Here is a 25,982-nt window from a genome sequence, read left to right as displayed (position 1 = left end):
CAGAACTCTGTCCAGGGAATGGGTCCAGGCTCTTGAAAGGCACATTTGCAGAAGACTGTATACCGGTCATGGTTCTACCGGTATATCCAAACTCCCAACTCCTGCTTTCCGTTTTTGGCCAAACAATTTGCTTGTCTTGGAGCTTTGCTGTGCTGATATGAAATCCACTAGGTGTCCCACTCTGACCACTAGTAAAGAAGAGGCCACTTTTGCCAGTACTTACACTTCAAGGTGTCAAAAAATGTCAGCTTACAACATTCATCTGCATGATGCTAGTGTTGACCATGTGTACTGTTTCTAGGTATTGCAGGGGAACATCATACCAGAACAAATTTGGTTCACTAATTAGAGTATCTGAGGGATACTAGAGTCCTTCAGTTTGTTCACATCATCTTTGGCATTGCATTGACTGCAGCCATCTGAGGTACCGTCTCTCGAGCTAGAGACCAGGCTTTCTGAAGTGCTAGACAGCTGGAACTGGCTCTATGCCTAGACCTGTCCCAACTTCTGTTGCCTTAGATCATAACACCCCTCCTAACCTATAAAGCTCATGCCTACAGTGTGAAATAACCATGAAGGAAACACTAAATCCATTTCTTACAGCAGACAACTATTTAAAGCCACCTCCTCAGGCTCCTTCTAACCTCCCAAGAGAGGAGGAAAATAGCCTTATTGTACATGACTAGTATATATCATCCTGAAAGGAGTGCAAATTGAGTGAGACACATGTGATACTACATTCAGGTCCCTTGCCCTGGAGACTAAAACCTCAGGGCAGACATGGAAATGGGAGTTCTGGGCACAGTGAGCAAGGCTTTCATTCCTTGAAGTAAAAGGCCATAAGACCTTCTTTGGATACAAGAGGGCTTCCATATAAGCCAGAGACTGGGAAGGACTAATTGCTGTTTGGATAATAATCAATACATGCATAACAATGACTTGGGGCCAAGTGGCTTTCCTGCTCTGACTAGACCTGAATAGTTAGACATCCTACTAAGGGTGGAACCAGAGTCCTCCCTACACAGGGATGACTTCACTACCCCTGAAACAGAGGTACCTAGGGATCATGGTTAGCACAAGGCTATCACCTGATAGCAGTAGATAATGGATCCAGGATAAATGCATGTGAAAAATATCTAGGGTTACCTACCAGATGAGATAAGGGGGATTGCTTCTGTGTATCCATGTGAGGAAATGCCTAAGAAGGGGTATGACATTTTGTACAGGGACCTAAGAATAGGAGAACCTTTAGCCCTTTCTGGGAGACATGAAAAATAGTATTATGCCCTGACCACTTTTCAAGGCAGAGACTGGGTTCCAAAACCTGTGGGCTGACCAAGCAAGCTTAATACTAAACTCCCAAAGCAGACACTGAGGATGGCACAGATGTCCTTCTGAGTAGTCTGACCACCCAAGCAGAGGACTCCAAGAATTTGTGAAGGAGCATGCCAAGAACATAGAAGCCAAACTCATTGTCCATCCCAAAAAAGCGCTGCCTGAGCAAACTGCTTGCAGACTCAAACAGCCTCAACCAGGATTGGTATTGAGATTTAGGGGAAGGGGCTTCCAATAAGTAGCCTTAGCCAACTGCTGAACTTTGATGCCTAAACTCCCAGGAATACTTTGGGACAATTATCTTAGGGTGGGTAAACTAGCAAAGTTTGAGATTGCAATGGCCCTCACTGTGGGGGGAGCTCCTGAGAAGCACAGTTGTAAACACTGCGGCCCCATCTTGAATTAGCTTAGACCAGGCTACATGGGAGATCTGACCAAAGGAGCTCTTAGCATCACTAACTCAAAACTCACCAGTTGTGAACCCATCCAAGAGCTACAGGTTTGAGACCTCCCCTGTCAGCACATGGTTCCTTGAAGGGAAGGTCACCATGGCTGCCTTCAAGGGACGCTGGACCGAATGAAGGAGGACTCTAATCATAAGCCATTGCAGATAGCTGCCTGGGGAGAAAGACTATAGAAAAAAAGATCATTTAAGTAAAAACTCCTCTGTCTACAATGGGGGATCCTGAATGCAGTGCTTCCATCCACGGATTGTGATCTTAAAAGATGAAGACAACTCCCCTAGCTCATTCACCATAACATATATCCTTTCTGTGTCTTGACCACCTTAAGGCTGGAATCATATCTCACACTGAGGAACTGAGATGAATTAGATTATGTATAAATATGACCTAGAAAATGTATTTGCTGTAATATTTAACCTACAACATGAATATTGAAACAGAGTGTGATTGTTGTCCCAGTAACTGAATGATGATTTTGTAAACCATTGTGATCTTATTTTGGAACAATGGTATATAAAACTCCTAAATAAATAAATAAATATCCTATCTCCAACAGTTAGAAGTAGTAGGAAGCTTTTGGAGAGGGATGCCTAAGATCATCCAGGAAATAAGGAATCCTCCTACAAAATTACTGCCTCTCTTGCTCATACTCTAGAATTAATATTCATCAGCTTCTCTCTTGATCAGCCTCCTCATCCACTTCTGAAGAGGTAATCTCCCCTTGTCTGTCGATTTGGCCATCTCCTCCTCCTCTTGTTCAGCCAGTTTAGCAGGACAGTCCCCAGTCAGTCAAGCGCTCTAGCACCCTAAATGGTGTCATGGATAACCTAAAGTTCCTTTGTATGGGGACATAGAAAAGGGCTCAAAAAGAAATCAAGCAGGACCAATCAAATTTTTCTTAACAGACTATAGCAATCTACAGCCTCACAAGCCTAATTTAGTTTTAAGAGACCCTCTGGGAAGCTTCATTTGTGTAAAGGGGGAAGAACACTTTCTATGGGCTGTTCTCTCCATTGCTCAGCTATCAGAGAAAGCAGCAGATAAGAGCTCCAATATGTGCCTGTGAGGTCACCAGCTGAAATAACTCAGTAGAGAACTGGAGCTGCACAGGTTCTGCTGAGGGAAAGCGTGTGGTCCCTATGGAATTTCCCTGTTTGACTATTGGAGGGAAAAGGGAGATAAAGAGCCTAGCATATAATTTATTTTTTAATGTGAAGCCATGATAAAATGTCTGATCTAGCCAAAACAGGAGTGCCAACTAGCTTCTGTTCCATGTGCACTACAGTGCTGCCTTCCACTTGGATCTGGGGAACTCACCCAGTTTTGCTCTTGACAAGATGCTGACCCATTGCAGATTGTACCCATATATTCACAAGCCAGGTAGAATGCAGTGGCTGACACACTGAACCACCGTGATTTAATTGCAGTGCCATGCCTCTCTTTAGTCATACTAGAAGCAAGTGGAGGGAAGGAGTGATCACCGCAGAACTCCTTACCTCTTGCCGACTGAGTCCAAATCCAGTACGCCTCCATAGGAGACCGGGAAGCAGTCCAAGAAAAAAAAGCAAGAATATTTATTTATTTTTAATTTTATTGCCTTCCTGTTCCTCTCCCAGAATAGAGGGAGCGTGTGCTGTCAATAGCTCCTGCTGCAGACCCACCAAGGGAACAAAGTCATCAGAGATCACAGAATGCTTGACCCATTGGTATGGGAACTCAGATTCCAACAGAATCTGTTGCCAAGGGTTTCGGAAAGGAGGATACATCCCACTAGGACCATGATTCAAATCACCCCCAAGACTCTACCTACAGTCCACCAGAAACTTGAACTTCTCAGGAATGGCCTACTTACAGCTGCAGCACCAGTCCACATCTATATAATTTGAAGAAGATAAAGAAAAACTGAAGTTCTGAAGGTAGCATCAAACCCTTATGGGGGAGTGAATTCAGCTTTGAGCTTTTTTTTTCCTATTTGCTGGCAGGGGGGCATAACCCACTTGTCTGGACTAGTCTGGCATGGATAATAAGGAATGCATATTTAGTGTATCTTGAATATCCAATCAACTTGTGGCATTCTAAGACAGTGTTACCTACCCCTGTTCTAGGGTATATATGTTTAGCTCTTCAAGTCTGTCTCCCACAAGCTTTATAACAAAGATTTGACTATTTTAGAAGCCACCCTCTGGATAAACACCATCCACTTTATATTCTTTTGAAGGTGTGGTCTCAAGAGTTACATTGAGAATTCCAAATGAGGACTCACCAGGAGCTTATACAGGGGCAACTATGGTGATTAGTAAATTGTTCATTTTCAGAGCAAAATAAATGAACTGAGGTATGATGCAGGAATGTAACTACTACATATGACCAAAGAATCTTTTCAAGAATTGCTGGAAAGTTCTGGAGGCATTTTTTTGGCATCATGTAGCAATGAGGCCATTAAAGAGTGATAGGGGTCTGCTTGTCTTCAGAGAAAGGAAAATTTCAGGCAGAGAACAATTCTCAGCTCGCTTGGGAAATAGTTCTGAAAAGTAGCCTGGCTCAGAATGTTGATCATTAGAATTTTGATCAATGACCACTCTGATGCCTAAACTATGAGGACTGGAGCTCAACATAGTTGAAGGAAGACAGCTAAGGAAATAATGCTCAAAATTCATAGCTTTGCAAAGTAGATTAAACTGCATCAATGAAATCAGTTTCTGCCCAAATGCCCTATTTATTTATGGTTTTATTTTATCTTCTACATTAAACAAAATTGAATTCTATGTGGGCCTATGGCTAAAACATACCAGGATCAGACTTGCTTCTGGACTAATATTACATATTCTCATTGCTAGAAATATTTCTATGTATTAATGCTGTGCTATTTCTATGAATTAATGCTGTTGCTTTCAAGCCTGTTTAGGCAATCCACACAGGAAGCAATTTCTTGGAGTGCATGTGTGGCCTCATGTGATATATATATAGTAGTTGCTTGCTGGGCAATCAGCTACTCTCATATGTTGTATTTGGTACTGTATGTTTCATTGGTGGCTCTTGGTTAGCATTAACTAGTTTTGAAGAGGCCCCCTACTAGGTGAAGAAAAGTAGGAAGGGGAGAAAAAGCATGATTTCTAGGGAATCATACCATAACTCTCTAATATTCTGATCCATAATGGAATGCCATGCTGCCTTGCAAATATTATGGAAAAAGGAAATCATTCTTGGGCATATCATGCTATTTTTTTTAATGCACTACTTCTTACAACGGATATAGGCTTGGATAGTAAACTTGTCTGGAATTGAGACATTTCTAGCAGTGCAAATTCTCATGCCGAATAGGTTGATGTAGGCTGGATGGAAGATCATATTACAAATATGTCCATGTGCAGGATGAGGCTTGAAAAGTTCCAAAAGGATCAACATATGCATCCAGTGTGCTAACTGTTTGACACCAGTATACTCAAGTTCTGAATCTGCTACAAGACTTCTACTGCTGAAACTCTGTCAATATCTTCTGTGACCTGCTTTTACAAACATATGAGGATAATGCCTTAGCATAATTGGGATACGGACATGGATTCAAAATTCTAAGCGTGCACAGATAAGTGAAGGGGAAGTTCCCCGTTGTAAAATTCAAAAAAACTGGGTGCGGCGTCATTGAGAATCGTGTGGGTGCTTCTTGAAAAGAGCCCAATTGTTGGTGGAAAAGCTCTAAGAAAAATTCTAACACAGATAAGTGACGGGATGGTTTCCTGCTGTAAGATTGAAAAAACTGTGTGTCGGCGTTATTGAAAGTGGTTTTGGTGTTTCTTGAAAAATTGAAGGTTGAAAAAAAGCCCAATTGTGGGTGACAACAAACTTTAAGAAATATTCTAAGGAAAATTTTTAAGAGTTTTTCACTAATCTAATCACGTTAAAAATAGAAAAAATATTCACGGGTTGGAGGAGGTTGGTTCATGATTAAAAACACCATACATTGCTGGATGCGATGATATGAAATTCTATGAAACCTTCCTCTTCTTCCCCTAAAAATTTGTGTTTTGCCTTGTTGGTGGATAAACTATTGCAATTTGACAGTTTTTTCAAATAGTGAGAGATTTTTCTCCCGTTTGCAACAGTCAAAAAAAATCTTTTGAACATTTTTCTGAGGTGATATCATGTTTTGTGCAATTGTGATATTCATATCCCTCTAAAAACAGTGTGTGCGTTGTTTTTGTGGTTTCTTAGCATAATTGGAGCATGGGCCTTTTTGACAATAAGATTCATAAATCCTTGGCAGTTTGTACCTGGTCAAGCCCAAAATGGAAGGCTGGAAGAGCACAGGAACTTTGATGTCTAAGCCTTCAAAGTTATGTGCAGATGGAAAGCATTGAAATGGTTGTGAAGGTGAATATCTAGATCAGAGCTTTCCAAACTTTTCATGTTGGTGACACACTTTTTAGACAAACATAATTTCGGGACACAGTAATTCATCTACTAGCAAACCAGAGGTTAAAGGTTAAATGAACAAAATGTATTTTGACAATTTACGTATGTTTCCTTAAATATATACATAATAAAATGTTTCACGACACAACCTATCTTGTGAAAACCTTTCATTTATATTAAAAATATATAATATTCCAAGATTAATGTTATTGTTATAATTTATGAGTAACAATAATAAAACAAAGTTATTGTGTTATTCAATTTACCTCTTTAATGAGATATATGAGCTTGATGGGATGAAAACAGCTTTTGAATATTTGATGTTAATAAAAAAGTCCAAAAGGTCTTCTGCGTAATTTTAAAAAGCTGGCCAGTTTCACACTATAAAATTATTGATAGCCTCATTCAACTAATTCTATATGGCTATGAGAGTGAAGTCTGGAATTTATAGGAAGGGACAGAATGTCAATATAAATCCTGCACCTCCAGTTCTGTAACTCTCTGCATCCACTGAAATTCCCCCAAACAATGGAGCTTGGATGTTTCCCTTACAGCTCATCATACTAAAAGATATTTTCAAATTCTGGTGTCACCTCACAGTAACAGCAGCACAAACACCTTCCACTGCCAGGCACATTGTGAACTAACACAAAACCCCGCAAAAAAGACACTCAAAATCTATACTGCAATCCCATCATAACGTAACAGTAATAACACCAAGGACTCAAACAACAATAACCCTACCTGTGAAAAAGCAAGGGTAAATATTAACTGGGTCCTAGAATACCAATATACCACCTACTGAGGAAACAAAACAAACCAGATTGCTATAGATCCCTATGCTAGCAGAATCTCTCATCATGGTCACACACACAGAGCAGAGACAGACCCTCACCAAATACAGACTACAAAATAAAGGAGCACAAATTAGACAAAAACTGAAATGGAAATCCCAAGAAGCCAGACTCTCTGTATTAACAATGGAAAAACAGAACCACCATTCCTCATAAAACATAAAATCAAAAACATAAAGCATCAGTTATAATAGTAAAACCATACTAATAAAAGAATATTTTAAAACTATTGATAAATAGAATTTCTATTAATTAAAATCATATACATTTTTTACAATTTCCCAAACACCAATAAAATATTTCAAAAGAGCACATTTATCAAATAACACCCAATAATTAAAACTAATAAGGATTTTAAAAAGCCCCTGCTTCCATACTTTGGAGCTCTTGATTTCCAGTCACCCTGATATTGTCAAGGATTAGGAGGTTATCCTCGCTCTCTCACACACATACTCACATTTCCATTCTCTCTCACACATACACTGTCACATACATACACATTCATGCTCTTATATCCACCATAACCTCTCGCTCTCACAAACACTGACACACTCTCAGGCTCTAAGACACTCTCTTCCCCTCCACACACACCCCCCACACAAACTCTTACTCCCCTGGATTTTCTCATACACACTCATGCTCTCACTCTCTCTGGCTCCCTCACATACACACACACATACCCAGGCAAGTTCCCAATCATTCTCATACAAACACACACACCCAGGCAAGCTCCCAGTCATTCTCACACACTGAAACTGACCCCCAGGCAGGCTCCCATTCATTTTCATACCACTCCCTCACCATCCCCCAGGGATGCACACATTCATTCTCACACAGACCCCCAGGCAGGCACCAATTCATTCTCACACACAAACAGACCCCCAGGCAGGCACCAATTCATTCTCACACACACACACCCATACACCACACACAGGCAGGCACCTCTTCTCACACATACAAACCCCAGGAAGACACCCATACATTCTCATACACAGACACACCCTCGGGCAGGCACCCATGCATTCACACACATACACCCCCCAGGCAGACTCCCATTCATACACATGCACACTAAAGGCAGACCCCCTCTCTTTCTTTTGCCAGCAACCTCGGAGCCTCTCTCATTCCTCTGCTGCCACTGTCACTGATGCCACATGGCTACTGGGGTGGCGCTGATTGCTGCTATTGGCACTGAAGCCCATTCTGCTGCCTCCTCTGTGCAGGCCCCGTGGGTTTCCACTTCCTCCAAGTTGATCTCGTACATTGTGAGATCCGCATAGAGAAAGTGCTACTCTTGCACATTACCAAAGATTACATGTGCCAATCAGTAAAAAGTAATTTATTATTATTATTTTTTTTTACCTTTGCTGTCTGATCTTAGTTTTCTAATCGGTTGGTCCCAGGCTTTTTTGTTCCACCCCCCCCCCCTCCCCTTTATTATTTTTTTGCCAATTCCTTTCATATTGTCTTTTTTTCTATTTCTTTTCTCTCCATCTATCTTCTTCCCTCAAACATACAGTCAGGTTCTCATTCTCACATACACACACGCACACACAGGCTCTCACTGTCACATGCTCTCTCTCATACAATCATTCATACAGTCTCTCTCTGTCACATGCTCTCTCTCATACAATCATTCATACACAGTCTCTCTCTTGCACATGCTGTCAGACTCACACACACAGGCTCTCTCTCACTCCCACATGCTGTCTTGCTCAAGCACAGGCTCTCACTGTCACATGCTGTCTCACACACACACCCAGGCTCTCACATGCTGTCTCTGCAAACATTCAGGTCCTCATTCCCACACACAATCTCTCAACTCATCTCATACACGCAAACAATCTCTCAACTCATCGCAAACACGCACTCTATGGGCCCTCAGCTTCTCTCTTACCTCTGGGCCTCCTCTTCACGGGTCGCTGCAGGATGGGCTCTGCAGCGGCCGCCCTGCTCTTCTCGGGCCGATCCGCGGCAGCGGCGGCCCTGCTCTTCTCCGGCCGATCCGCGGTGAGGACCCTGCTACCGGGCCTCCTCCTCTTCTTCTTAGCTGGCAGCAACAACGCTGCTCCTCTTCTGCATGTGGCCGACGCTCCTCCCCCTTCCTGCCCATGCGGCTCCTTCAATATTTTTCTTCCGGGGCCGCATGGGCAGGAAGGAGAAGGAGCACCTACACGTTTAGACGTCACCTTTTTCTTCTGGCCGTGGTGACGTGAGCTCCACCTCGGCCTTGCCGATCTTCCTGCCGGCACGCAGCACAGCGATTCTTCAGTACTAAGCCGCCAGTGGGATGAGGTCTACCGGCGGCCGCATTGGCTCCCACTTGCCGGTGTGTCACGTGCACCGGGCTTGCGCGACACACCGGCACACTGCAGGCGACACACTAAAGTGTCGCGACACACACTTTGGAAAGCTCTGATCTAGATAAACCTAGAGAAGCCTGAACCTTGGTCAGAGTTAACTTTTTACCCTTGCCCTGCTCCCACTCTGGTGACTGCCTCTGCAGATACTATTTTGAGATGTAGGAGCAAAGGAAACTTGTGGTTAGCAAGGAAAACTAAGTTATAAGCAATACTCATTGTTCCCTTTGGGTGGCAAAAGGCAGGAACTTAGCTATGTGGAGGATCCCTGTGCAGACCTCAACTGACGATTTATTTTTGACAAGACAGAAGTGGGAATACCAAAGGGGGAGGCAGATGCTCAGGTAGTTGATGTAAGGGATTGGGGAAATAAAATATATGCACGTCAACACATGATGGCATTTATAGTTCACTGTGAACTTTTGTATCACTGCACAAAGGGAAAAAGGGGAAATTGGAAAATATATGATAAAGCAAATGTTGCTTACCTGTAACAGGTGTTCTTACAGGACAGTAGGATGTTAGTCCTCACATATGGGTGACATCACAGGCTGGAGCCCAATCACGAAACACTTTTGTCAAAGTTTCTAGCACTTTGACTGGCACCTACTGGGCATGCCCAGCATGGCACTAAACCTAAAGCCAGCAGGGGTCCCCCTTCAGTCTTGTTTAAAGTTACAGGAAGTGCCTAAAAATAAAATAAGAAAACGTAACAAACCCAATACCACGGGGCGGCGGGCGGGTTTCGTGAGGAATAACATCCAGCTGTCCTGTGAGAACACCTGTTACAAGTAAGCAACATTTGCTTTCTCACAGGACAAGCAGGATGGTAGTCCTCACATATGGTTGAGTACCGAGCTGAGGATGTCCGAACATGCACCAAATGTACCCAAGATGTGCAATAGGCAGAAGGAGTGGGGTGGAATTTGGTAGAGGGCATCCTGAACCCTAAAGGGAAGGCGGAAGGGTATTGGTACGTCAAGTTGCAAAAAGGTTGCGCATGACAGATTGGCCGAAGATGGAATCTTGTCTTCCAGCTTTGTCTAAGCAATAATGGGCTGTAAAGGTATGGAGAGAACTCCAGGTAGCAGCCCTGCAAATGTCAGGAAGCGGCACCGAGCATAGGTGCGCTACTGAAGTCGCCATGGCCCTCACAGAGTGTGCTTTAACACGGTCTTGAAGTGGAATGCCCACTTGCTGATAGCAAAAGGATATGCAGTCCGCTAACCAGGAGGAGAGAGTCTGCTTACCCACAGGCTGCCCCAATTTGATGGAACAGAAAGAGACAAACAATTGAGTGCTTTTCCTGTGGGCAGCTGTACGGTCTAGATAGAAGGCTAGAGCCCGTTTGCAGTGAAGGGTATGCAGAGCCTGTTCTCCTGGATTGGAGTGGGGTCTTGGAAAGAAGGTAGGTAGTATAATGGATTGATTAATGGTAATCTCCGATACTACCTTAGGGTGAGTGCAGAGTACTGCCCTGTCCTGCAGAAGTTTAGTGTAAGGCGGATAGGTAACTAGGGCCTGTAACTCACTAACTCTGCAAGCAGATGTGATTGCCAAAAGAAAAATCATTTTCCATGTGAGATAGCGAAGATTACAGGATTGGAGAGGCTCGAATGGTGGTTTCATGAGCTGACCCAAAACCAGATTGAGGTCCCAAGAAGGGGCTGGAAGGTGCAGTGGAGGCTTGAGGTGAAGCAAGCCTTTCAGAAAACGTGTTACGAGGGGTTATACCGAAATAGGAACGCCCCCGACACCTTTATGGAAGGCGGCCACCGCACTGACATGCATTCTGATGGAGGAAGTTTTTAGATCTGATTCTGACAAGTGCCAGAGATAGTCTAGAAACTTCGTGGTGGAACAGGTAAAGGGATCAAGGGATTGAGAAGAACATTATGACTCAACGTGTTCCATTTGTATAGGTAAGGCTTTCTCGTGGAAGGCTTCCGTGAAGCAATCAGGACACGGGAAACTGGCTCCAAAAGGTTAAGTGGCTGAAGAATTAACCTTTCAACATCCAGGCCGTCAGGGACAAAGCTTGAAGATTGGGGTGGCGTAGGCACCCGTCATTCTGAGTGATCAGAAGTGGGTCCTTTCCCAAGGGAATGAGCCTGCGAATGGAGAGATCCTGAAGTACTGGATACCACACTTGGCGAGGCCAGTGAGTGCTATCAGGATCATGCGTCCCTTGTCCTGATGTAACTTCACGAGAGTCTTTGAGAGAAGTGGATGTGGAGGAAATGCATATAGGAGACCGGCTGCCCATGAGAGGGAGAACGCATCTCTTGGCTGAGTGTGTTGGCTATGAGTGAGAGAGCAAAATTTCTCTACTTTGCAGTTTTGAGGTGATGCAAAGAGGTCTATGCGAGGATGACCCCCAACGTTGGAATATTGAGTCTGCTACAGTGGGGTTGAGGGACCACTCGTGCAGATGGAAAGCGTGACTTAGGTTGTCCGCCAACACATTGTCCACTCCCGGCAAATACCACACTAGGTGGCCTTGAGGTACATAGAGTGGGAGAGGGCCTCCGCCCATATCTGTGCAGCTTCCTGACACGGTAGGTAGGAGCCCGTCCCTCCCTGTTTGTTGATGTACCACATGGCCACCTGGTTGTCCGTCTAAATCAGGATGACCTGATTGGAAAGGCGATCCTGAAACACCCTGAAAGCATATCTGATTGCTCGCAGCTCCAGGAAATTGATTTGGTGTTTGGCTTCCTCTGGAGACCAAGTTCCTTGTGTTTGCAAATCGGCAACATGGGCTCCCCAGCCGAGGTTGGAAGCAGGCCTTGGAGGAGATTGATCTGACTTTTCCACCAGGCTAGAGACTGACGGAGTGAGTCGGTGATGTGGACAGTGGTCGATAGAGGTTGGAAGGACTGAGTCCATTGTGACCTCAGAGTCCACTGCATGACTCTCATGGCCAAGCGGGCCATTGGGGTAACCTGTACTGAGGACGCCATGTGTCCTAGTAGGATGAGGAAGTGGCGTGCAGTCATGTGGCTCTGAGACTGTAGCTGGTGTGCGAAAGAAATGAGAGTGAGAGCTCGCTGTCGAGGCAGAAATGCCTTTGCCTGCAAGGGGTTCAAGCCTGCCCCTATGAATGATAATGTTTGAGATGGGACTATGCAGGACTTTGCGTAGTTGACTAGAAATCCTAGCGAAATCAGAGTGTATAAAGTAAGACGTAGCGACGACAGAGCAGCTTGCTGAGTGGGAGCCCTGATCAACCAATCGTCTAGATAGGGGTAGATGTGAACACCTTGAGTCCTGAGGAAGGCTGCTACTACGAGGCACTTGGTGAAGACTCGTGGTGCAGATGCCAGGCCAAATGGGAGCACTCAGTATTGATAGTGCTTGGGGCCTACCAGAAATCTCAGGAACCTGGGATGAGATGGATTTATCGCAATGTGTGTGTATGCATCTTGAAGTTCGAGAGTCTCCTCTTTGTAGAAGAGGAAGGAAGGAACCCAAGGATACTATCTTGAACTTTTCTCGGTGGAGGTACTTGTTGAGGGCACGTAGGTCCAGAATTGGACGAATGCCCCCTGATTTTTTGGGAATTAGAAAGTACCAGGAATAGAATCCTAGGTCTTGCTGGGGAGTAGAGCACTGGTTCTATTGCTCTGGAGGAGGAGGGAGACTTCCTGCTCCAGGAGTAGTGAGTGGTCAGATGTTCTCCACGTTGGTAGAGGTGGGGAGTCCGTGGAATGGAGAGAAAGTTCAGGCGATAACCTTGAGAGATTATGGCAAGGACCCACTGGTCTGATGTGATTGTGTGCCACCTGTTGTTGAAGTGGCACAATCGACCTCCGACTGGTATCTGAGGCAGGAGTCAAAATCCAGAAGCAGGGCCCGGCTGAGGAGCTGCTTGAGGCTTTTGTTTACAAGGATGATGAGACTGGGCCTTTTGGAAAGGTCTTGTGGAACGAGTTCTAGACGGTGGTGGATAGGATTTCTTTGGACGGAAGAATGACTTTTTAGTATCCTTCCTGAATGGCTGTTTGGAGGAATACTCAGAGGGCATCAGAGAGAGCTGGCGAAGGGTCTCATGATGCTCCTTGAGTTCCGCCACCATCCGCTGAATCTGTTCGCCAAACAGATTGTCTCCTATGCAGGGCAGATCAGATAATCTGTCTTGTACCTCAGGGCGCAAGTCAGAAGATTTAAGTCAGGCCCACCTTCTTCCCGAAATAGCAGTTGCAGACGCTCTGGAAGCGGTGTCAAAGATATCATAAGAGGATCTTATTTCATGCTTCCCTGCCTCAAAACCCTTGTGTACCAGGGTTTGAAGCTGTTCTGCTTGAATAACACCCTGTTGTACTGGGTCATAAACAGCTGGTAAGAGGCGATCCAAGAGATGAGCATTGATCCCTGGAAGACACGCAGGCCAATTGCGTCCAGGAATTTCTGTTCCTTACCTGGAAGAAAGGAAGAGTGAGGTTTTGATCTTTTTGTCCTCTTTTGGGCAGATTCTACAACCATAGATTGGTGATCCAGCTGAGGTTTCTGGAATCCTGGGGCTGACTGGACAAAATAAGTGGTATCAGCTTTTGTGTTGACTGGAGCAACAGAACCAGGGTGTTCCCAGTTCTTTTTGAGGAGATCCAAAAGAACTTGGTGAATAGGGATGGAGGTTATTTCCTTGGGAGCATCCAGGAATTATAACAGCTCCATCATTTGATGTCAGTCATCTTGTTCAGTCTGCAATTGGAAGTGAACCAATTCAGACATTTCCTTCACAAAATTTATGAAGGATAGGTCCTCTGGAGGAGAACGCTTCCTGTTTTCAGTAGGAGAAGGTGGGGATGGCAAATCATCGGTGTCTTGAGAAGAATCGTCGGTCCAGTTATCATAGGGATCAGCAGCTGCCCCTCTAGGAACCTGAGAAGGATGGGACGATGGTATTCCTGAAGGTCCCGGTCTAGGCTCCGAAGGCATCGAGGGAAGTACTGGAGGCACCGATGAAGGCATGGAGGACACCGATGGATGGATCGGTGGTGCTGAAGGGCGCACTGGCATCGGCAGGACACCCGATGGCGGAATGCGGAATGGTGTTTCTCCTCCCGATGACAGAGTAAACAGGGAAGGTACCGGAGCCATCGGGGACCCAGGATCCATCGATGGAAAAGTGGCCATAAGCGCTTCCATCGATCCCATTCCAACTACTGGTGCCAATGCTGCCAGAATGGGATCGATGGTCGGTTCCACGACCAGCACTGATTTCGGTGCCGGGGGACCTTGGAGTCTGTGCATCACCTTATCGATGGCCTCCTGAACCTTCCGGTCCAGTTCTTCACGGAGACCTGGAGCAAACAGCCCCGGCTCTGGAAGGGAAGAAGGAGGCAGAGGCATAGCCGGAGGGACCACCGTTAAAGGCAGAGTCACGGCTCCCAATACCCGTCCGGGTGAGGGTTGCCTCGGTGACTCGATCGCAGAAAAGGTCGGTGCCTTTTCTGGACGGGGTTTATTCGATGGCGGCTCGGACGATGGCGAGGTCGATGACTTTCCTTCCTCGATAGTCCGAGACTTCCGGTGTTGATGCCAATGTTTCTCTCTACGATCCCCTCGGTCCTGAGGGGGTAGATGTAGTCGACGGCCGAGAAGTAGTCGACGCCGGGCAGTCACTGGCCGGTGGCCGATACTGGCGCAAAGTGGACGGTGCTGGTTCAGACGACGTCGACGCAACAGACGGTGTTAGGGTTTGAGAACGGAAGAGAAGTTCCATTTTCTCCATTCTGGCCTTGCGAACTTTTGGTGTCATTAAGGCACATTTGGTGCAGGTCAAGACATCATGCTCGCACCAAGACACATTACACAGACTTTATGAGGGTCTGTTTTGGACATGGTGTGAGTACAGTCTGGGCACCGACGGAACCCCGACACCATGGCCTCTGAAAAAATTGAGCCGTGGTACGATAGACGGCCAGTAGGCCACCAGTAGGCCACGAGGGCCAAACTCGATGGGAATAGACCGTAAACGGGTAAGAACTTACCGGAGTACCGCGGAGTCAAAAATTCGGTGGGACCCCTGTGGGGTATGAAAGTTTTTAGTAATTCCGTGAGGAAAATTCCTGTCAGGAATCTCTGTGGAGCTCCTTAACCCGCGTGGCTACTGCTGTGTGGGGAAAAAAGAAGACTGAAGGGGGACCCTTGCTGGCTGCAGGTTTAGTGCCATGCTGGGCATACCCAGTAGGTGCCAGTCAAACTTCTAGAAACTTTGACAAAAGTGTTCCGTGATTGAGCTCCATCCTGTGATCTCACCCATATGTGAAGACTACCATCCTGCTTGTCCTGTGAGAAAAATATAATCAAGAGGGATGCAAAGGTAAGAGTAAATGAGTAATGAGACATAGGAAAAATGTGTCCTGGTATCATGGAGCAAGGATTTATTATACACAATGATATTGTAAAAATCAGGTATATAAGGAGGTACAGAAAACCTGAGAATTTTGGAGAAGGTTTGCATACTTGAGGCATGCGACTACGTTATTAAGTGGCACTCCTTACCTTCTCCCCGGGCTAAACGAATAAGAGAACTAATTTTGGGATATTGCTTTTGTGCTTTTCAATAATACTTATAGCTGAGCACAAGATTATAGAAAAATTATTATAAATAACTTGTAATAATTTTCAAATGTTTTCTAATAAAAGAATTATAATTATAATAAATAATTCTGAATACGAGTCTCTCTCTTCCTAACATATATATATATATATATATATATATATATAAAGGGATGAGAGAAAAGGAGACATTTGGGGGAGGGAGGTTTAGTCTGACTCTAAAATTGACTCTTTTCTCTCCTATAAAGGAGAGCTGAAGCAACCCTAAATTCCAGAATTATAATTAGCACAAGTAGGGTAAAGTTCAGTAGGGCTAAACATGGTAAGATATACAAGGCTTAATACGTTTTTGCTTTGACCTAAATTTTGGGTACTTTGAAACACTTGAGCAGCAAGAGAAAAATAATTCTCAGTTTGCTACCTACCCTCATATTAAGACTATTTCAGCAAGCCTGATGACAACAGAACCTGGCAGAGCTCCCTGGGGTCCCCCCACCCTCTCGGGCTATTAAAGCTAGTTTTCTGACTTTCCATATGGTCTGAAAAACAAAAAAGATCATTACGATTCAGGCCTACTTCATCAATGGAAACCCTCCTGGAGATGATCTGTTAGCCATTTTATTAGAGTATGGAAACAACTTTTGAAGCTGTTGGCATGCTTTGTGGGCATCTTTGGGTGGAAAATGACCAAAGGAAATTGGTCCTTACCTGCTAATTTTCGTTCCTATACCACAGATCAATCCAGACTCCTGGGTTTTGCCTCCCCTCCAGCAGATGGAGACAGAGAAGTTTTAACGGACTCCGTCCTATACCCCTGAGGTGCCACCTAGAGTCTGTCAGTATTACACTGTACCCAAGCAGAGAAAAGTAAAGTAGTACAACCAAAATTGTCCACCTCTCATAGAGCAGAGGGAATGAAAACTGGTAATGAACGAAAACATGCCCATTCTCTTACACTGTGGGTGCACAGTATCAAACACATTCAATAAATCTGCAGAATATGATCATCAACCGGCCGAGCAGACTCGCCATTTCCCCATGGGTGGGACTCTGGACTGATCTGTGGTACTACAGGAACGAAAATTAGCAGGTAAGTACCAATTTTCCTTTCCCTGTACGTACCCAGATCAGTCCAGACTCCTGGGATGTACCAAAACTTCCCTAACCAGGGTGGGACTGAGAGAGTCCCGCTCGGAGAACACTGGCGCCGAAGGAACCAGGCTCTGGGGCCCGGACATCTAGACAGTAATGCCTAGCAAACATTTGCGGAGATTTCCACGTAGCTGCTCGACAAATCTCCTGCGGCAACACCTGCTGACATTCTGCCCACGAAGTCGCCTACGATCTAGTAGAATGAGCCCAGAGACTGACCGGAATCGGACGGCCCTGAACTAGGTAAGCTGAAGCAATAGCTTCCTTCAGCCAGCATGCAATGGTGGCCCTTGAAGCTTTCTGACCCTTCCTGGGACCACTCCATAGGACAAACTGTTCGTGACCTCCAAATAACGTATCCGCACGCATCTGACGTCCAACTGTCTTAACTCCTTAGACTCGAAAGTAGAAAGATCTAGGCCCACCAAGGACGGGAGTTCCACTGTCTGATTGAAATGAAAAGAGGACACTACTTTTGGAAGAAAGGAGGGAACCATTCATAAAGAAACGCCTTCGTTAGAGATCCTTAAGAAGAGCTCCCAACAAGATAAGGCCTGTAGCTCCGAAACACGCTGCGCCGATACGATAGTCACGACGTAAACGACCTTCAACGTCTTCTGTTTCAGCAGCTCAAAAGGCGCATTACAAAGGGCACAGAGAACCAGGTTGAGCTTCCACAAATAACAGGGATTCTGAATCGGAGGACGCAGATGTTTAACGCCACGCAGAAAACGAATCACATCTGAATGAGACGCTAGAGCGAGGCCCTGTACCTTTCCCCGAAAACTACCAAGGGCTACCACCTGAACTGGTAGGGAATTGAAGGTTAGACCTTTTACTAGACCTGCCTGCAGAAAGGCCAGAACATCCGGAATAGTAGCCCTGGACGGCTCCACCGCTTGGTTCAGGCACCAGTCCTCGAAAATACCCAAACTGTGTATGGAAGTAGGCTCCATAGGCTACGGAGGCTATGGAGGTAGAAGTTTTACGGGACTGCAAAAGTGTAGTAATCACCTCCTCCGAGTAACCCTTCTCAATCTCCGCCTTTCAAAAGCCATGCCACTAGACAAAAGCGAACTACCTCTGTGAAAGAAATGGGACCTTGTCTAGCAGACTTGGGGGATGGATGAAATCTCAGTGGGCTGTCTACCGTCAGATTGAGAAGGTCCGCAAACCACGGGCGCCTCAGCCACTCTGGCGTGATGAGTATCACCTTGCCCAAATGAGCCTCAATGCAACGTAGAATCTTGCCGACCAATGGCCACGGCGGAAAGACGTACAACAGAATGTCCTTTGGCCAGGGAAGCACCAGAGCATCTATACCTTCCGCTCCTGGCTCTCTTCGAGGACTGAAATATTGAGGAGCTTTGGCATTGTGCTATGTCCATCACGGGCCTGGACCATCTGTTGCACAAGAGACAAAGCTTCGTTGGAGAGTTCCCACTCTTCCGGATCCAACTAGTGGCGGCTGAGAAAATAGGCATGCACATTGTCCACTCTGGCAATGTGAGAGGCTGCTATCCTGTACAGGTGCTGTTCCACCCAGTTGATTAAAAGTTGAGCCTCCGTCACCACCGGATGACTCCGAGTTCCACCCTGACGATTGATGTAAGCCACCGTCGTCGCATTGTCGGGAGAGAATCCGCACTGATCTCCCCTCTACTAAGGGAAGGAGGGCCTGTAGCGCCAACCGAACTGCTCTGGTCTCCAACCGATTGATCGACCAAGAAAATTTTGACCTCGACCACTGACCCTTGCACTGCCGTTCCTCGACAAACCGCTCCCCACCTGGAGAGGCTGGTATCGGTGGTTACCACTATCAAGGAGGGAATTTCCAAATCCACACCCCGTCATAAATTGTCTGGACACAGCCACCGAAGAAGACTGGACCGTGCCGAATCAGTCAATGGGAGAAGATGAAACTGTTCGGAGAGCGGATTCCACCGGGAGAGCAAGGCTGAATAAAGAGGACGCATATACTCAAAGGCCCAGGGCACCAGTTCAAGAGTGGAAGTCATCGAACCAAGGACCTGCAAATAATTCCAGACCCTGGGCCAAGGCATGGATCGCAAGGACTCCACCTGAGTGAGAAGCTTGGACAATCTTTCCTCAGTAAGGAAAACCTTTCCCAAGATCGTATCGAACAGAGCACCCAAAAACATCAAGGACTAGGAGGGAACCAGGTGACTCTTATAGGGGTTGACCACCCAAACCCAACGAGCTCAACATCTGTAGCACCCTCTGCACCGCTGCCCTGCAAAGGTGTTCTGACTTCGCTCGAATCAACCAATCGTCCAGGTAGGGGTGTACCAAAATCCCCTTCTTTCGCAGGGCCGCTGCCACAAGCACCATCACCTTGGTGAAGACTCTGGGCGCCGTCGCCAGACTGAATGGTAGCGCGCAAAATTGAAAATGATGTCCCAGGATCGCAAACCGCATATATTTCTGATGATCCAGGCGTATAGGAATGTACAAGTAAACTTCTGTCAGATCCAGAGATGCTAGTCTGTACACAAAGGGGAATTCCTATCACCGAGCGAAGAGTTTCCATCCGAAAACGATGCACCTTTAGAGTCCGATTGACTCTCTAAGTATAGGATGGGACGGAAGGTGCCCTCCTTCTTGGGCACCATGAAGTAGATGGAGTAGTGCCCTTGCCTGAGCTCTCCTGCAGGTACTAGAACTATGGCGCCTAGGTCCTGTAACTGCCGCAGAGTGTCCTGTACCGCCCGGCGTTTTTGGTGGCACTCCGCATGGGGAAACCATGTACCACTCGTGGATCGGCCGAGCAAAATCTAACGCGTAACCGTGTTCTACTATACTGAGGACCCACTGATCTTAGGTTAAGTTGGTCTACTCTTCTAGAAAAAGGGATAATCTCCCTCCTATTTTTGGGACGGAAGAGTGGACAGGCCTCGCTTCATTGCGCTGACTTGGAACCCCCATGAGATTGTGGAGCTCCATCTCTGGCAGGCCAGAGCCCTCGAAAGGCCTGATTCCAAGAAGATTGGCGGCCGGGTCCCTGTCGAAAGGACAAACCAGCAGAATGTGAAGAGCGAAACCGGCAATTTCCCTGAAATCTCTCCCGTTGAGGAAAGGATCCTCTCGTCCTGGGTCTATTCTCCGGCAACCTATGGACTTTATTCTCCCCCAGAGATTTTATCATGCCCTCCAATTGTTGCCCGAAAAGCAGCTTACCCTTGAAGGGTACGGAACTCAGTTGAGCCTTAGAGGAAACATCCGCAGCCCAGTGTCTAAGCCAGAGGAGCCTGTGGGCTGACACGGCCGAGACCATAGTCCTGCCACAAGTCCGCAACAGATCATAAAGCGTGTCAGCACTGTAAGCTACTGCTGCCTCCAGACGCCCTGCTTGCACCGCCTCACTCGCAGAAAGGGATGCTGCGGCTTGCAAATCCTGAACCCAGCGGAGACTGGCTCGCAGCGTGAAACTGCTGCACATAGCTGCCTGGACTCCTAGGGCCGAAACCTCAAAAATCTTTTTAAGTTGCAACTCCAGTTTGCGATCCTGCAAATCCTTCAGGGCAGTGGCTCCTGTTACCAGGATGGTGGTTTTTTTGGTTACTGCCGAGACCGTGGCGTCCACCTTAGGGACCTTAAGGAGGTCCAGCGCTTCCTCCGGAAGCGGGTATAACTTGTCCATAGCTGGGCTTACCTATAAACCAAGGTCCGGAGTGTCCCACTCCTTAAATAAAAGATCCATAACTGACATATGAAACGGAAAAGATCGAGCTGGACCCGTGAGGCCCACCATCACCGGATCCATAGCCCCAAACTGTTGAGTCCTCCGAAGGAACCTCAATGCCCAGCTCCTCCAGAATGGCCAGGATAAGTGGACCTAGCTCATCCCTTCTGAACAGGTGGACCACTTTGGGATCATTGCCCTCAACTAAAGGCGTGTCTATTGGCTTGGCCGGCTGGAGCTGGTAATCCTGATCCACATCCATTTCCTTACCAGGGGCTTGCGGAGGAGACTCGCCTTCATCCACCCTGTCCGTATCTGAACTGTCCATCTAACAGGAAAAGGACCGGAGAGGGCATTTGTCCTTGGAGGCTTCTATGCCACTGTGTGACTTGGTACCTTATGGAGTGATGAAGCTCTTGTCCCAGCCCCCAGCAACGGTGGGACCTCACGGGGTACCTTAATACCCTGGCTCTTTGCAGCAACAAAACAAGATCGGAGAAGGAGGAAGAAGACTCAGCCGAGTCCTTCCCCCATTCCTCCTCTGAGGAAGAGATCTGCTCTGCCTGCAAGTCGCCCCCTCTCCCCCAAGGGCAGTAGGTTATGGGGAAAGAGGTGGCGGAGAGCTCCCCTCCCCCAGGGCAGATTTCTCCTGCTCCCTGAATGTTCGTAGTAAGGCTTCAGTACTTGCGCTGAGAAGAAAAGGGTCCTGAGGTTGCTGCAGTAATTTTGCCCTCCCAGGGTCCCTGCGTGCTCTGGAGCTGTTGCGATGCGATCTCGCAGGAATCAGCTTTCCCGAAGAGCCTTCCGACAAGCACCCGGTACAAACTCCGGCCTGCAGGCTGCACCATGCGGCATCCCCCCCACCCCGGGAGGCTTAAAGAGATATTCTCTTTTTTTTTTTTCATTTTTATTAAATCTTTGTCTTTTTTTTAAGATTCCCTAAGGAACGAATACAAACAAAACTAAAAACCTAACACTAAACCCAGACTAAAGGTTTTGCACCTCCACCATCTGCTGGAGACCAGAGAAATACTGACAGACTCTAGGTGGCACCTTAGGGGTATAGGACTGAGTCCGTTAAAACTTCTCTGTCTCCATCTGCTGGAGGGGAGGCAAAACCCAGGAGTCTGGACTGATCTGGGTAAGTACAGGGAACCAGAATTGAAAAATTCTCTTCAGAAAGATGACACCAGTGGAGGAAAAAAAAAAATTCAAGTTGACCACAGGTCTGGTTCAAAGCAGAGGGCCTGCTATGATCAACATGGACCAGTTAATTTGGTAACAATGAAAAATTAAGAAAATTTGAAGAATTTAAGGACAGAGTGACATATAAAGCACAAAAAAGTCTGAAAAAAAAAATTCAAATGCAGCAGAGGTCCAGAATGATGCTCCTTACCGAGAGAAAATCAAAACTGAGAGGCAGTTTGTGCTGTTTCATATGAATCCTCCCACTATACATGCAATGACTTGTGTGTTCCTACACTGAGACTTGCTCATCTTCAGAGAAGTATCATGCATATACAAGATAACTTGGAATGGAGGACAGATTCTTCAATCTAGGGGTCTAACGCATGGATGCAGTACAGTCTTGCTCAAAGGAAAAGCTGCAATTATGGAACAAATGTATAATATAAGTAAACCTGCATTCACTGGGAAGGGTCAGCTCCTCCCAGAGCCGACTGTTGAAAACCTGGATGCAGTTCCTTGTGAAGTAGTCTAGGAGATGAATACATGCTAAATGAATCCCAGGAGAAAGGGCAACAGCAGCAATACCAGTGCATATATGCTCAAGCCCTAATCTTGAAATATTCAGAAATGTGAGGGTATGAAAAAGTTGAAGCACTGCTTCATCACTCACCTTAAACTACAGAAAATTAATCTTGCTACTGCTTCACACATGCCTAACAGCCAATGGCTTGCAATCCCTAGTTTTATTCCACCAAAGATTTCACCTCATGCATGACAGAAAGCAATCTATCAAGATGAACAAAGGCATTATTCACTGACCAAGAGAGATATTTGTATGCCTCTAAGCAGTACCAGAGGGTTTCCATTCATGCTGACAGCCACAACAGTGTTGCTCAGGCTTGGTGGCAATTCCTTTGAGGGGTTTTGCAACAGTGAAGCTTACTTGAATACAGTTTTAATTTGCTAGATACCCCATCCTTGAAAATTATATGTGCAATGCCTCCCACAGCCAATGCCTAGCACTGAAATGCCTCCTATAGCCAGCACCTAACACTGCAATGGCTGACTATATAATAGGTTATCGGATGACACTTAAATTGGACAAAATACAGTAATTACTGTACCTTTTGCTCTTGTTCCGAAGCCTTCAGTTGGTTAGAGAGTTTGTAGGTTTCCTCCTCAAAATTAATAGCAGTAGCACTAGAAGTCAGTTTTTTAAAAACGCTCTTCAGTTCCTCAGTTTGAACCTTCTTGTCTCTCAATTCAAGTTCATATTCCTTAAAATAATTTCTGATCTTCCACTGTGTTTTTCTCTGCACCATGATCTGTTAAAGCAATTTGAAATGTAATAATTTAAACCTCTTAATTATTGTAAGATTTTAGGTGCACTCGTGCACTCTCTCCCACTCCTCTGAGGGGAGGAACCCGGAGCAAGATGGCAGGAGGTGGTGCAAGCCGGGGTGTGGCCCAAAGGAGCCGCCGCAGGTGAGGTGAGGTGTTGGGGGGGACGGGACGAGGGAGGGGAGAGACCAGGTTACTGCACAGCTGAGAGAAGCGCTGGGTCAGGTGAGGACAGATGGGTCGCTGGCTCTTGCTGCCGCTGCCCCCGGTACCCTAGGCCCCTGCCTAGTTCGCCTAGCGCTTCCGCCAGCCCTGCTTTCAGTGTAAGAGTTGCCTCGAACTCTTAACCTTAAAATACTATGACAACACAAAACACGGGCAATCTAAACACTGTCTAACTTTTGAAATGTTTACAAATGGGTTATGTGACTATGGCCCAGATTTTAGTAATTCAGCAAGTGCGAGAAATGAGACCCTTTTGCAAAACTGCAGAAAATGAAGGGCCATCTGCTTGATGGCACAGATTTCACCCCGAGGCAGGTTAACCACTGCCTTCTTTGGGATTTGACTCTACAGCATCTTTCTGGTATCCTTAATGAGCCTGCACAACCCCCTCCTTCGATATCACCTTCTGTATCCTTTCAAAATCTTCTCCTCTGTCCACAATGTCCTTCTGATACATTCCCCCTCCCAAGACAGCTATCCTATCCATTACTTCTACTCTTCCAGTCTTCATTTGCCTATTAGACACCAAGTGTTTCTGTGTTTATAGTGAACTGTGCAATGAAAGCTGTTAATCTGTCAGTTTAGCACCCAAAATACCAAGTCATAGCCTACACTATGGGGCAGATTTTCAAAGGGGTACGCACGTAAGATATGCATGCAACCCCCCCAAAAAGCTGCCCCTTCCACCCCCTGCGCACGCCGAGCCTATGTTGCATAGGCTCGGCGGCGCGTGCAAGTCCCCGGGCTTTCCTGGGGGCGTGTCACGGCGGCGCGTCATCGGGGGGGGGGCGTTCCGGGAGCGGGGCCGCGGGCGTGGGTCCGGCGGCATGGCTGAGGCCTCTGAAACTGCTCCCGGCCAGCCGGGGCAGGCGTAACTTTTATAATAAAGGTAGGGGGGGGTGTAGATAGGGCTGGGGGGCGCCAGAAAGAAAGTTCCCTCCGAGGCCACTCCGATTTTGGAGCGGCCTCAGAGGGAACGGAGGCAGGCTGCGCAGCTCAGCGCGCGCAGGCTGCCGATTTTGTGCAGCCTTGTGCGCACCGACCCCGGATTTTAAAAGATACGCGCATATATATTAAAATCCGGTGTATTCTTGTTTGTGCTGGGTGCGCGAACAAAAGCATGCGCACTTTTTTAAAATCTGCCCCTATGTGCAGCCCATTGTTCACAGAAAAAACAGAGCTGTTTGATGCTTACAATCAAGGATTGTAAGGGGAAATACACTTTTGGAAAAAAGAGTCATAGTATAGAAGGGATGAGTGATTGAGAAGGAGGGGACAGAGTAACAGTGACTAGAAAAGAAGATGAGAGAACATTTTAATGGGGGAAATGGCTGGTGAGAAGAGGCAGGGAGTGGATGGGAGGGTAAGGCATGGATGGAAAGAATGGAGAGTGGATAAAGACTACAGAGACTAGGAGGAAGGCAAAACAGCATAAAGGCACGCTTGGGAGGAAGAGATACTTATGAGAATAAAGTAAAGGAAAACTGAAGAGAAAAATTTAAGGTAGAGAAGGAAAAATAGAAAAGGAGGCATATAGCTAAAAAACAGGAAAAGAAAAATGTTGCACACTTAAAGAAATCAGATTCAGAACATCAGTTTTGAAAACAATCTTTCTTTTCTGTAACAAAATCTAACAGGCAGTCATTATTGTTCCAGGCACAAGTTCTGGGCCATGTGACTTGTGCTGGCATTATTGTGTTTTGTCCCACCAGCAATAAGAACTCTTCCAGTGGTTTCCCTCTGAGCTTAGCTATAGAGCCAGTGCTGGTATTATGCTTATTACTGTTGTACTCGCAACTGCATCCACTTTCCCAGGCTGCTGCCCATTTGTTTTGTTTTTTTTTAATTTCTTATATGGGAGAAAGGGGCCAGTAACTCCCTTTCCAACCTCCATAAATACTCAAAAACCTTGTTAAGAAATAAAGGTTGGAAATTTGTAAAAGAACATATGTCAAAATTTTATATTATATATAGGGACTTTCATTTTCAGTTATTTTAATTGTTTCTGGAATTTCAGTATTATAATAAAAATGGGAGAGAAATCAGTGAAAGGAAAAAAAAAAAAGACTCCCTTTCTCATTTTTGTCAAAAATTCCAATATTCCAGGGAAAAATAAAAACTAAACACAATGGTTCTTAATTAAAGAACATGCAAAATATTTCTATGCACATTTATGAAAAGGGACAGATATACAGAGTAGTATATCTGTATCAACTTTCTTAGTTAACATACCATTCATAAAAAATACATAAAAATCAACATGCAAGACATTCAATTAAATGACAGACTAAAATCTAAAACAAACCATACCACTGAATATTTAAAATGTAACACAAACCATACTTTGTGGCCTTTTTATTCTGTATTTGGCGAGGATGTGTAT

The 25,982-nt window shown here is 45.9% G+C and overlaps 1 protein-coding gene across 1 annotated transcript in view; it reads right to left on the bottom strand.

Annotated features, from left to right (window-relative positions):
- The window catches only part of CENPE (centromere protein E), a 691,519-nt gene that overhangs the window by 87,433 nt on the left and 578,104 nt on the right, over positions 1–25,982 (bottom strand). The window contains 1 exon segment of the mRNA XM_029608709.1: positions 23,158–23,358. Within this exon segment, the coding sequence (XP_029464569.1) occupies positions 23,158–23,358 (201 nt within the window).

Source organism: Rhinatrema bivittatum, chromosome 1 (assembly GCF_901001135.1).
Source record: "Rhinatrema bivittatum chromosome 1, aRhiBiv1.1, whole genome shotgun sequence".
In the NCBI taxonomy this organism is placed as follows: domain Eukaryota; kingdom Metazoa; phylum Chordata; class Amphibia; order Gymnophiona; family Rhinatrematidae; genus Rhinatrema; species Rhinatrema bivittatum.
This window is presented reverse-complemented; position numbering and strand designations above follow the sequence as displayed.